A 13,623-nucleotide genomic window follows, 5' to 3' on the forward strand; every position below is an offset into this window, starting at 1 on the left:
GCAAGAGGATTTTTGAGCGATTCATGACATCCAGTAAAAGACAGAATTAAAAGGGTTTTAATTGCAACAGAGGTTTAGTAGCAATGGACTGTAATGTCTGACCATGCAGATGTTAATCTATAGACTATACAAAACAAACCAATCATGTGATGAGCGGGTATAGTGAGCACTGGCCTCATTCACAAGAAACACTTCTTTATATACAGCAATATGGGATGTTGTGTTTATCAAACATACTACAAACTGAATACTGCCTGGGTTTAAATCACCTTCTGCTTATTTATTAGATTTGTTCTGTACATGACTAGGACACGGATAGGAAAGGATTAATATTGTGATTGTGGATTATAAACGTTCAGACTACAAGAGCACAAGCAGATGCCTGGAAAATACATCCATATTTACAGCAGATTTCCAAGCGACCCCAGCTGCAGGGCAATTACTTCTACCCCAGCTGTGCTTCTGGGCTGCTTCTTAGCATGCACGTTCCTTGGCCAGTCAAGGAAAGGCGAAATGTAACAATAATTATGATTTGGCGATATAAAGTGACTTGGATTTTCAAGGAGGAAGTACAGCATGAGTCATTGCTTGGACTAATCTAATATTTGAATGCAGTGTTTTCATGAACTCGTCCCAATACCATGTCATGTTTCTAAGATCTCTATTACATTTGTACTGTTCTTTAAAACAGAAGTCAGAATGTTGGATGTGTTCCAGTATCCGTAACCGGCCGAAACTATGTCTAAACATGTTCCTTTTTTTATTAGCGAGTAGCTAAGGTGTGTGTCCCTATACTATGCAAGTACTTCACCTTAGTTTACCCCTTGTCAGTTGTAACTGAACTGCAACAGATGGATATTTTTAGCACTTTATGCATATTGCTTGACGCGCCATGACCTCTTATACAAAAATTCCAACCAATAGGCAAAGCTGTTGTGTAATTGTCAAGTTAGAAGCAGGCTTGCTCAGATTAGAATGTCAAGAAGGGACTGAGTAATTGTATCCATTTCGTTAGTATATACTCATTTTATGAAAGCAGGCGATCTGGGACTTGAAAAAAAAAATGAAATAAATTAATAAAAAAAAGACGGTATCAAGATTTGACTGTACCCGTTTGCTGCCTTGAATTAGGAACACTTTACACGGCAAAGAAAACTGCCAGTTTCTGGTTACGAAACTCTGCTGCACAAAAACTTCAACGTCATTTTCTTAAAAAAAAAAAAAAAATTGTCTCTGGAAAACAATTGATGCTCAATGCCTGCCCTTTGCCAACTAAACCACATCTTCTGGCACCCTAAACAAATACATCAATAAAATACAATGCAATTAAACAAGCTACTTTCAAGCTCATACAGTACATGGCCACTGGCTTGTTTAACTGTGTGAGTCATTTTCACAAAAAATCGTTTCTTATTTTTGTTCATGAAATTGCATTCTCATTGTGTGTTTCCTCCTCCCTCATGCTGGTTTATCACTGATCAATACTAACCGAAATGCACTGCAATGCACTCACCCTATTTATTTCGATAGTACCACAATCACAATCTTATGATATGCTGTTTGGTTAAAAACAAAACTACCACGTTAAGGAGATATACATTTGTATCCTTTTTTTTTTTTTAGAGACAGATTGATAGCTCTTTTCTTTAAACCTTACCCTGTTGTCTTTTTCCCTTCTATAGATCAGACTAAAGAATTGTGATAACAAAGAGCAAAGTTCTTTTTTTTTTTTTTAAATAAAGGGCAAGTCATATCTCACTGAAATGAAAAGCCTAACCACGCTAGAATCCATTTCAGATGTGTCAATGTGAACTTGTAAAGTAAACGCAAACCTCTTAATCAAGCACATCACCTTTCTCACAAGTCCCTGTATTGTTTTGCTTGTTTGTCAAACTTTATTTTCATTTGACTCGGGTAAAGCCAATTTATCCAGGCACTACTGTACATTATAAATTCACTTCCTGCGCAAAAGTACTGTGGGGTCAGGAGGGGTCCTTATACCTGTTACACAGGAAGTCCACTTATAGTGTGGCTTCACCCTTTTCAAAAGGACTAGGAACTTGAGAGAATATTGTGCTAACAAGTATATATTTTGAGGCTTGCTTATTATTATTCTTGTACGGGCTTACCAGAACGGAATATGTTGCATGAGTTGACATTAAAAGTTACAAGTTACTGGAAACTCTGCTGACTGTAAAACAGTGAAACATTGCTCTGGAGTACAGCATTTCCTCAGCAGAGGCCCACATGTGTCTATGCAATATCTAGTGTACAAATCCTTGCTTACCTGATAGTTGCACTCAGGGTCCAGACAGTGGTAGTGCTCTCTATACTGGTAGGCACAGTGCAGGTGTCCACAGTGCTGGCTGCCAGAAAACCTGCAAGCAATCCACAAACAATCATCCCTAAAGCATGTACTTTACAGCTTTGTTATAGCTAGCACCTGTTACCAGGGAGTCACATAACAGGTTACCATAGTTCGGTCATCTGAGTGGCTGCAATGATGACAGAAGGAACGAGTAAAACCAAACACCACAACAAAACAATGGTTGTCATAGAAAACTCACTATTAATTATACTAAAATGACAGGACATAGATACAGATAAGATACAATGTAAACTAGCTTGAAAACCATACACAGTGGTTCTCATACAGTTTAAGTGCAGTATTCAAAACTTTTACACTTTGCAGTAAGACCCCGTCTGTATCTGAAGTTGTTATCTCAAATGAAATGATCCTATACAGTACAGTACAGTGACCACTGCCGTCGGTAAGGGACTGAACATTCGGGGCTGTGTAAGACATTTGCCTGCATATTTAGTTCTGAGGTTCACTGAGTAGTGTGAGCAGGTGGCTGCAAGTACTGGCTTTATTGTAAGATACATATCCGAAGTTCAGTCTTTTTAATGACGTTCTGTCATATCTGAAGCAGTTGTTTCATTTATTAAAAAGCCTGTTTCAAGCCCATTTATCAACTTCAGATGTCAGTTTGAAGATAATGGCTCATTCACTCCCTTCGTACTGCCCAGGCTATACGGCAATCACTGCTCTTTATAAAGCAGGAGATTTAAGTATTCCAGTAAAATATAATAGTTTATGACCCCCCCCCCCCCCCCCCCCCCACAGTGGATATGGGCAATGGGTAGCGGCTGCACAGCAGTTGCAGTGATTTTTAAAGTGCAGCTCTGTTTAAAGGAAGCCTTTATTGAATTGTCACTGTGTTAGTAGGCTAAATGACTGCTTTTTAAGCTAAGTGCTATCACTTAGATATTATCTCCCCCCAGGAAACTGTAATGGCAAGTGTTTCAATAGCTGGCAAGGAGGCGGAAATGTTCCAGTCCGCTTATCTCCGGCAGCTTCACAGCTTCTCCCGAGCAGAAAGGTTGAGAATACGAGGCTGGCTTGTAGCGTTACAAAAACACAACGGATAACTGATGATGTAGCAACAGCCACTGCCTCCACCATCCCAATAGCAACTGGAGGGTTTGCCACCTGTTTGTGTGGAAAATACTAGGATTAGATCAGTTCAGATCTACTGTTACTGTGCAATACTTAATGTGCCCCGATGACTGCATATCAAATTGAATTTCAGCCCTTTACGTTTTGACTGAGGCTGTTCAGAAGTAAAGAATCAGCAAACCAGGATGCTGCTTTGACGTACTACTGCAAGTTCAACTCATATTAAAAGTTACCCAATATCCAGTGCCTCACTGTCAAACATTGCCATTGCATGCAATTTAAATAAAAACATTTTACTCTGCCATGTACTGAGTTCTGAGTTAAAACATGTGTCCCCCTTTACCATGGGATGAGCCATATTAGGTATAAACACTGCTATAATTTCCTACTGGATTTATATGCAGTACTCATTCATTCAATAATACATTTTAAACACTAACCCTAACATTATTGTGAACACTTACTTTAAAGTCTCACCACAACGTATTTGATCTTTTCCAGTAACAGAGTTTGCTAATCACATATCATCAACGATGAACTTTTAGTGATTTTTTTTTGTTTAAATCTTCTTATTTATTGATAATTTGCCCCTGCAATCCCATAGTTAAAGCAACACATTCTCTGTGTCTTTAGAGGCAATGATGACTGTTAAAACCCTTCAATTACACCTAAAAACGCACAGAAATAAACAGTTGCACTATTGCTGCCAAAAGCACCATCTGCTAAAGCACGAAAAAACTAAAGAAATCCTAAACAAAAAAATCGCATTAGATCTAAGTATTCGATGTTTTTCCAGTGCAGTCTGGATTATCCCAGGGCTGCTTTTAGCGATCACTTTGCTGAGTTCATTAAGATAATTGAACAGCAAAGCTGTTGTGTTTTGAGGGGTGGGTGTTGGGGGTGTGGTGGCTGTTGCAGGTTTTCATGTTTTATCCCCTATCCTCTTCATATTTTGTCCCTCTCTGCTCAGCCTGCACAGGCCTAATTGTCTGCTGCTATTCACTCGCAGATTAAATATTAATTTTGCAACAATACACAGATTGACGTGCATCTCATGTTACAGTAGAGGCATTTGGATCAAAGTGCTAAGAAATAGCAGGGACATGAAATCATTTAAGTGGATAATAGTAGCAGGGTGATCTTTAAACAGCAAAACACTCAGGTACATGAAGTACCTTTTTTTTTTTTTTTTTTTTTTTTTAAGGGCGAGGTGGGAGCAGAGGGGGTTTGGGGGGTTAACTGGTGCCACCGACCCCGCTCATTAGATCAGCATCCTGGGAAGAACAAGACCCAGCCACAGATGCAGGCTTCGTTTACCCTCTTTTGAGTGCTTCTCTTCTCAATCCGGAGACTGAAACAGTATAGCGGCTTATCTCGTGCCACCCTGTGCATCAACTGCCGAGATGTTTAGACACAATTTATGCATTATGCAGCGCAAATATCAAAACACTTCTTGGCAGTGCCAGGAGAAGCCTCATTAAAAATTCCTTAATTAAATCTTCTTGCTAAATGTAATCAGTCCAAGGAGGTTTTGTGTGTGTGTGTGTGTGTGTGTGTGTGTGTGTGTGTTAATGCAGTATGTCTATCAGTGTGCAGGCACTGATTTCTGGCTCCAGTGTTGTAGGTAGAAAACGTATTTAATACATATGTAATACGCTTCTATAGTTACTAAATGAGTAATACTAAAAAGCTTTGTTGGTCAGAAATTTGTAATAAGAAACTATTATCTTAAAAGAGGAATATTTGTAAGGAACTTATAGCAATTATTTATGGAATCATTTGTTGCCCTCAGTTAGTACTGAACTCTGTTTTTGTTGCTCCAACTTCACTACATATTGTCAAATAAAGAGGCGATTTTAAACTTTGGAAAAAAAAAAGGTAAATTTGCATACCTGGCAATATATTTCTGGTACAGATTGACATCTTCAATGACTGTTTTCTCTGCTGGCAATCCATTCCTAATGCACCGCACAAAAGAAAAAGGATTAATGTGAAACGGCTCTGTCGTTAATAAAAACAAGCTGACACGGTATTTACTTACATGCAATTTCAAACTTTGGGGCTATCAATATACATTTCTAAGGTGTAACAACATTTTCATGTACAAATGAATCAAGGGAGCATTATGATGCATGCCCTCCCAACAAATAAAAAGAAAAACGACTTATAAATCATTAATGCTCTCTTGGTGAGTGCACTTATGCAAATCTAAGTGTGTGAAAGGTCAAATGCCCTTCAGAGAATGCCCCATAGCCCATTTATTTTTTTACAATGTATATAATAAAATCCTGGGTTAGTCGTTTCTGTCACTGGTGACAACTGTCATGTGCCACACACATAGTATAAAATGGGATATCATATTATATTAAGGAAGTCATTTGTGGTTGCAAACTTTTTTTGTCTAAAAAGATATCCTATCCCCAAGCTGAGAATGTGTTTTTATACAGACAAGCAGGGCAAGATATGAACTGTTTGCAAAGCAGATGGCATCTGAGAATGAAGTCACTTCTAGACAATAGCAGCTCCCGCAGGAGAGCTCCCTAAATCCCCCCTCCCCTCTCGTCATGACGAGGTTAGACCGTGCATGGCGAGGTTATCCCCAGACTGTTATTACACCGGTTACCTTTTGACCCACAAGTGACTGTATTCTACTTATTTCTGTAAACTCACACCTACATGTTGTGATGAATAGCCTGTCCGATCTGACTGGGTGTACTGGGTTCCGCTGCTACACATCTCTTGCCCACAAGGTGCATGCTACAGACAAGAGGGTATTGGGTTACGGGCCTGGATTGAAATATGCATGTTGTTTTACTTTTACTGTGCATGTTTAATACACTACAAGTAGCTTCTTTCAGTTCTGAGTACATTAAAGTAAACCCCCATGGGCTTCAGCTACTTATTATGTACTAGATGTATAGCACTTGATCATTATTTAGCAGAATACAAACCAGGGTGCATCTGGGTTAACGTCAGTGTTTGTGAGATATGGTTAGGGTAACAATTAAGATAGTACTTTCAAATACAATGCACAGCGTTTCCCAGTCTGTATTGTACATTAATGCACATTATACAATGTGCTAGTTATTGAAATTACAACACAATGCATATTCTATACAGGTGAATATCATACAGTAGAAATAACGTATTACTGGAACAATGCATGATAAACAAAGGTGCACATTGCAAACAGGTGGGTATCATATAGCAAACATTAGAGATGGAATCCTGCAGTAACATTGATGGAATCTGGTTCCACTGCGTAGGGGTTACAATACACATATGTAGAGGAAAACAGCATTGTAAAACATTTTCTCAGTTTATGCAGTGATCAGGCTAAATAAGAGTCGGCCTCACTGGCAAAAACCTATTGACTTAACACCTGCCAGTTACTGCTATAAGCGTAAACACAATGTATTTCTGCTTTTACATTTCAATCTTGAACGCTACCAATTGCCAATAACACAATGCAAGAACGCCAAGAGGTATTTTCTCTCAGAGTTTACCTGACTGACATAATGTTTGCCTGGATCCGGAGTTATAAATGGCTCTGTATTTTAGTACCCTGTCAAGTTAAAGAAAACCAACATTTACAGCTAATAGACACTTACCTGACTGTAGACACAGTTCCAGTGGTGATGGAGTCAGTCTTAGAGAAGCTGGATTTCATGTGCTCGGGGGTGTTGAAGCTGAGGTGTGGAGACTGCTCCCCTATAGCAGCGGTGGCTGAGGCTGCAGTAGCAGCCGTTCCCAGTGCCCCTGCCGTTCCCGAGAGCGGAGGCAGGATGAGAGCTGGCTCCGTCTTCACCGGCATCAGCTTCTGGATGTTGCGGATATCGTACTTGGAAGGCCTTCCTACTTTTCCAGTTTTGAAGGCAATGGCTCCCCCCATGTCCTGGCTGCCCTCCCCAGGCTTGAACAGGTGCAGGTACTTGACGTTATCCAGGTCATACTTGGAGGGCCTCTTGTAGGTGTTGCCATTCTGCGGCCGCAAGCTCTCACCGGTTTTCAGCTTCTGGATGAAGAAGTCGTACTTTGAAGCCCGGGAAGCCAGGCTCTGCATTTGGGAGGAGCTGGTGGGAGGTACGGACAGGGTGACGCCCTTGGGGTCCGGCGGGAGAATCTGTCCCTCAGGGCTGTGCAGCTGCCCAGCCGGCTGGAGTAGGGCCCCCTTTTCCTGCGCCAGTCTGGAGTTCAAGTCCTCGGGTTTGGGGGCGTGCACCGACCAGGGTAGAGTCTCGCCGGCCTTCAGTTTGCGGATGTACTCCTCGTACTTGGAGAAGCGAGCCCGCCGGGTGACCTCGTCATTTGAAAGGGGGGAGGACTCTGAGGTAGCAGCTTTCAGCTTTTCGAAGCTTATCTTCCTGGCCAGTTCATCCCTCACCTGCTGGTCATCGTAACCGAACATGCCCAGGAACTCATTCATGGTGTTTGCTGCATAGTCACGGAGGGCAGAGGCTTCCCCTGTGGAATGAGTCACAGGAAAAGAGAGTGAAAAGGGTGCATCTATCACTTGGTGTTTGTAACTAGCTTTACCATCCCCGATCAATGCCATCACAGAAAACTGCAGCTTATTGTAAGGTAATGGCAGTTTTGCTGCACTTTAACTGTTTTTAAACTGATCAGATAGGATGCCTACACACTAAGGCGATGAGTGTATTCAGCCACAAATATATGTATATATATATATATATATTTTATAGTGCATGTAATCCTGTACTGTTCTTCTGCTCACTACTTTAGGTTTTATGACTTTTTGGAAATTAAAGTAATTAACACTGGAGGAAAAATAAAAAGGAGTTCATCAATGTCACCCAAATCAATTTCACTAAATGTTCTTGTCGATGGCTTCTCAGTACATTAAGCAAAGTTTTCATAAATCTATTGCTCTTGCTAGCTCACTAGAAAACGTAGTTAGAGATCTTTTTGCTATTGAACCATGTCACAATGCAGCATCAATTATGAATCCATTTTAAGGGGTTTTCCAAGCTATTTGGAAATATATATTTATATAAATGACTATGCTGCTAAGTATTTTTATTTTTTATTTTAGCTTTATAAGGGATTCCCAGAATTAATTATTGTTATTTAGGTCCTGTTTAGTTTCAAATCACTCCAATGCTAGGTACTTGTCCTTAAACACAATGAAAAGTTATTAGCTGTTCTCTATAAATAGCAGTCTGTTCTCATATACTGCAGGGCATAGCTTTTAAAAAAAAAAACTTTAAAAGCATGTTATTTAGCTCCGTGCCACAGTGTTGCATGGATCCTGACATCTGCAATTTTTACTTTAAATATACTACTGTATTGCTCTTTAATGTGGACCATTAAACTATCTCAGTTATAAGGCAAAGGAAAACCATTTGCTTGCTTGTGCACTAAAATCCAGGTTATTATTATAGGAGGCCTTAAAAACACACAGGGCTGACCCCTACATCAAGGACATAAGGAAAAGGAACAATGTCAAGTTTAAATCGCAATATACAGAAATGAATTCTGGACCAGTTCAGGAACAACAGATACTGTGTGTGTTTTAAAACAGAAAAAGAAACAGACTTAAGGGTGTGAGCCTGAATACCACCACCCTTTAATTCTACATTATTCCTGAAGAATTATAAATGACTATACTATTCCCTAAATCCATCAAATAAAACAGAAATACATGCGAAAGAGGTACACAGTTTTAGCATTTGCTGCTGTTTAGATCCAAGCATTGTATTTGTTTATATATATATACACACACACACACACACACACACAGATAGATAGATAGATAGATAGATAGATAGATAGATAGATAGATAGATAGACACATATTTATATTTTACACTACATGTTGTACAGACAATCCACAGATATCAACCAACATGAGGGTGTGTAATCTGGATTTTTCCATCATCTGTCTAAAAACAGGAACGCCTAGTCCTGCAACAAATCTCTTATTCCACCGGTTGTACAGAGTTTATATTTAGATGTTTTTCGAGACAGATTCACACCTTTATTTTGGAATCAACAAAAGCAGGCTGCATTTCCTTTATTAAAAAGCCTTTGCAAGAGACTTTTCTTCATTTATTTGAGTTTTTATTTTTTTTTATTTTTCAGGAGCATTCGCTCTAGACGGAGTGGTGTAATGCTAGCTGGGTGCGATGGTAATTAATACTCAAAATGTCATCTTTGGTCTCAGATTTCTGTGTTCTTGCTAAATCTGCCTCTCCCGTGCTTTTCATTTCTCCTCCAGGGCTGTAAAATAATCCCTGACTTTCCATCATGGCATCACGCTCACTTGACTTGGTGGCACATCAGTATGAAATGAGATCCCGTCAGATCGAAAGGACATGAAAAATTGAAAAGAAATGTATCAGGTATTTGAGAGGAATTATAGTTTTAAAACGAGCACTTTGTTAGATTGCCTGCTGTTTGGCGGCGGTGAATGCTTTGTGGGTGTTTGTCAAATAAATGTAGCGGTTCTTAATGTTAATAAGCTTTTTAACAGTTGCATTCTACTTCCAATTACAATGGATGTGCTTTTAACACCTTAGCAGAATCCCAGTGTCCTGGTTTCGTATAGGTGTCAACAGTAATTGTAGTCTCAGCACACTTGGTTTAGATTGAGTTAAAACTGGACAGGGACGGAACCCACAAACTCATAATGCAATGAGGCATTTTTCTCACCACCAGTCCATATATGGTTTGATTCAGTATCTGCAGGTAGGTTATTACTCAGCTCTGTTTAACCCCAAATGTAAGCACAGAGTTAAAGTAAACACAATTTGAGACCTTTTTTTAGACAAAAAAAAAAGGAAAAATGTAGCAGAGTTTGAAAGCTATAATGTACACTCTGAAATCTACAGTATAGTACATTATATATGTCTCCCTTTACAAGTTAAACAACATTTGGAATTATTAGATTATTTAAATAAACTGGTATTGCTAAAACAAATAATAATCATTTATATATATATATATATATAGATGCACAAATAATTGTGTGAAAAGTTAATCTAGACCAAACCAATATCCTCAACTCTCCTCATGCATATTTCCTGAGGAAGCAAAGAAAATATCTTCCTTATATTTTAAATGTTCTGTTTTACAGGAAGGCAGCACTCACTCTTGTCTGTTATTTATATATATATATATATATATATATATATATATATATATATATATATATATATATATATATATATATCACTGTACTGTACTGTATAATGAGGTGAGTATGTGGCACTGCTATTATTATTCACCTGGAATTTGGTTCAATGTGAACTTTTCACTTATTATTATAATTGTGTTTTATCTCTAAGAGGGTGGGAGTATTTCTTCTTGGTATTTAATAGAAGGGAGAAAGCTTGTGTTTTGGGTTCCCCATCCCACAGGACTTGTCTGTGTAGAGTGTATGAGGAGTAACTTCACTGGGTAACTCAAGAAACAGTTGTAGTTTTGATGGCTGACAAAATATTTTGAAAACCCTGCATGAAAAGCGTGTCGGCTGATCTCAGATTTCACCCAGGAATTCATCCCCTACTGCTGATGCAGACCGACTTCCCCGTGGTTCCTTTGGCCAAGCCACTAACGCTCTGAACGATCACAGCTGGGTTCTTGCATTTTGTATTTAAATGTTGCAACTCAGGCATCTACGGTACTGTACTACCTCCCACTTTCTTAATTCTAGAATTGTACAGGGGAAATCCTGTCTCTTATAAGCAACACCATCAAAAGAGGTCATTGCAATCGCCTTTCGGAGTCCCTTACATTAATCCCCATCTAAACTGAAGTACAGTTCATCCCCACTACCAACTGACAAAGCAAAGTGAAAGTGGCTGTGTCCTTCATAGTAACGTTTCAGAAGACTGATTGATCTGGATTGATTTCTAAGACGAACTGTATACATTTATAAATAAGGCAATTATACTGAAGCCATATTTCAGATAATTTCAGGTGAGTGTTGTGTTTTAATTGTAGTGCATGTTAGATTTTTCTTTTCTGATAATAATAATAATAATAATAATAATAATAATAATAATAATAATAATAATAATAATAATAATATTTTTTTTTTCTTTCTTTTGAAATCTATATTTATAAAAAAAGTACCAAACCTTTTTTCTCCCCACCTATAGTACACTTACAGGTTGCTTTACGTATGTTCCAGAGAATGAATGGCCTTAAGTTCTGACTTAATAGCAGATAACCTTAAAAAACAGAGCAAATTCTTTTTTTAACCTTATCATATTTCATGATACCGTGTGTGTGTTTTTGGTGCCACCAGACACAGAGAGATCCCTGGATTGAGGAGTGAGGGCCTGTGTGGCTCGCGAGTGTCACTGGAGAGTATAAAAAGAAGTGGCACTAATCACTGCACTTCATGTTGGCAAATTCCACCGTGCAACATGCAGACCTTGTCTATGCTTGAAGCAATTAGGGCACATTTTTCTTCAACAATGTGATAACAAATGGGCTTTACATCTTCCTTTTACTGACCAAACATGGGCATAAGCCAAGTACACATATTGTCTGCAATACCAGGCAAAGAATTAGAAATTATTGCAAAAAAAAAAAAAAATACATTGAGCAATAGTTGAGATAATCTCAGGTAAAAAAAACATTATGTCTGGTAACACTGACCTTGGAATATGTCTTTGGAAAGCTTATAACTCACGATATTGCATATTTCAAATCACAGCAAAAGTCTTTGATTTGTTATAATGCATAATTTAATGACACATTTCATGGTTATTTATCTTATTAGTTCATCTGAAGAGCTTTCACTCATTTAGTGGGAAGCTGCTAAAGATCACAGCAGCTATTCCATACAAACAATATTATTTTTGTGGCTCTGGGTTCACAGTCAAATGCATGTACTCCAATTAGCTGTTTTCCAAATGCATTGATTTCCTAGTTTTATTCTGTAATTGCCATTGTGCTTTCTAAATTGCAACATCTAAATTACTGAAGGAATATTCCGCAGTTTGGGTGACATTAAATCCTCACAGCATATTTATGTGAGGAGTTAAATGTTTTGAAGGTCACAGTTTCTCTCATTGATCTTGCAATGTTTGTTAATTACATTGTCACTGATGTTGTGAGAGATAATTAAGGCACTATGTTTATATGCATAATTATGTGTGCACTGCATCAGCCTTTGAAAGACAGGAGCAAAAAAAAAAAAAAAAAAAAATCAGGCTCTTAATTGTGAGCTGCTCTGAAATATGGCAATATAGGTGCCCTACTTCGCTAAAACAGCACAAAAACAGAATAAAAGTACTGCAATTACAGAAAATAGTGCGTCCTCTTAATTATTTAATCTCTCTCTCATGTTTAGCCCCTGCAAGTAAAGATTTGAAACCAAATAGCCTTGATCGGTTAAACCAAACACCAACACTGAGGTGCTGTGTGCTTCACAACAAAAAAAAATACATTTACAGAATTTCTGTTTTTAACCATGAAATAAATACAACATGACTAATAAAAACCACAAAGAACACATTTCCCGGAATAAAAACCTGTATTTTCTGAGAACTGTTGGTCCCACTTCCATAAGAGAGGCCACAGCTACTGCATGTCAGCTGGTGTGAAAAAGAAACTTTCAAAGAAATGTACACATTGATGGGAAAAGAGTAAAGATGCAATCTGCTATCTCCAATATCATCTTACTGCATTTGAGATAACCACAAAGGACACAAGCATATATATATATTTTCTAAACAGGTATATATACACAGACACACACACACACAGGCATATGCTAATCACAATCACTTTGTGATAGTGCTGTGGTGAGGTGTAGTTGACAAAGGTTGAAAATCTGGAACCAGGTACAAACCCCAATACCTTTTCAGGTCATTCTGAAATCACACCTGGTAGCTTAGTGTCCTATCAATGAGAAAACCAGTGGTGTGGCAGAAATGTCGTGGCACATTTCACGATTAAAAAGAGTTACAAATTGACATCCGGGTAGGACAAATGATATGGCTTCGGACACTTTTTCAGTGGATGGGAGGGCAATTTTATGACAAAAGGAAGCGGTCATGAATACTGCCAACTCCTTTAACTGACAGAGCAACCCATAGGTAATGGAAAAAGTGCTGCTAGGACGGTGGCCTGTAGGCCCAGTCTCTTGGCCTTGGATACAGAAACACAATGGCAGGCAGGGCAGTGTT

The 13,623-nt window shown here is 38.5% G+C and overlaps 1 protein-coding gene across 13 annotated transcripts in view; it reads right to left on the reverse strand.

The window, feature by feature from the left end:
- The window catches only part of LOC117432391 (zinc finger protein castor homolog 1-like), a 192,779-nt gene that overhangs the window by 21,097 nt on the left and 158,059 nt on the right, over positions 1 to 13,623 (reverse strand). For 10 of the 13 annotated variants that reach the window (XM_059002409.1, XM_059002410.1, XM_059002413.1 and 7 more), the window contains 4 exons: positions 7,072 to 7,924; positions 6,137 to 6,217; positions 5,353 to 5,418; positions 2,288 to 2,378 (listed from right to left, as the gene is read on the reverse strand). In XM_059002409.1, the coding sequence (XP_058858392.1) occupies positions 2,288 to 2,378; positions 5,353 to 5,418; positions 6,137 to 6,217; positions 7,072 to 7,924 (1,091 nt within the window). The remainder of the gene's footprint in view (positions 1 to 2,287; positions 2,379 to 5,352; positions 5,419 to 6,136; positions 6,218 to 7,071; positions 7,925 to 13,623) is intronic. The other 3 variants (XM_059002416.1, XM_059002415.1, XM_034054271.3) reach the window with 1 other exon arrangement.

This window comes from Acipenser ruthenus, chromosome 27, assembly GCF_902713425.1.
Source record: "Acipenser ruthenus chromosome 27, fAciRut3.2 maternal haplotype, whole genome shotgun sequence".
NCBI lineage: Eukaryota > Metazoa > Chordata > Actinopteri > Acipenseriformes > Acipenseridae > Acipenser > Acipenser ruthenus.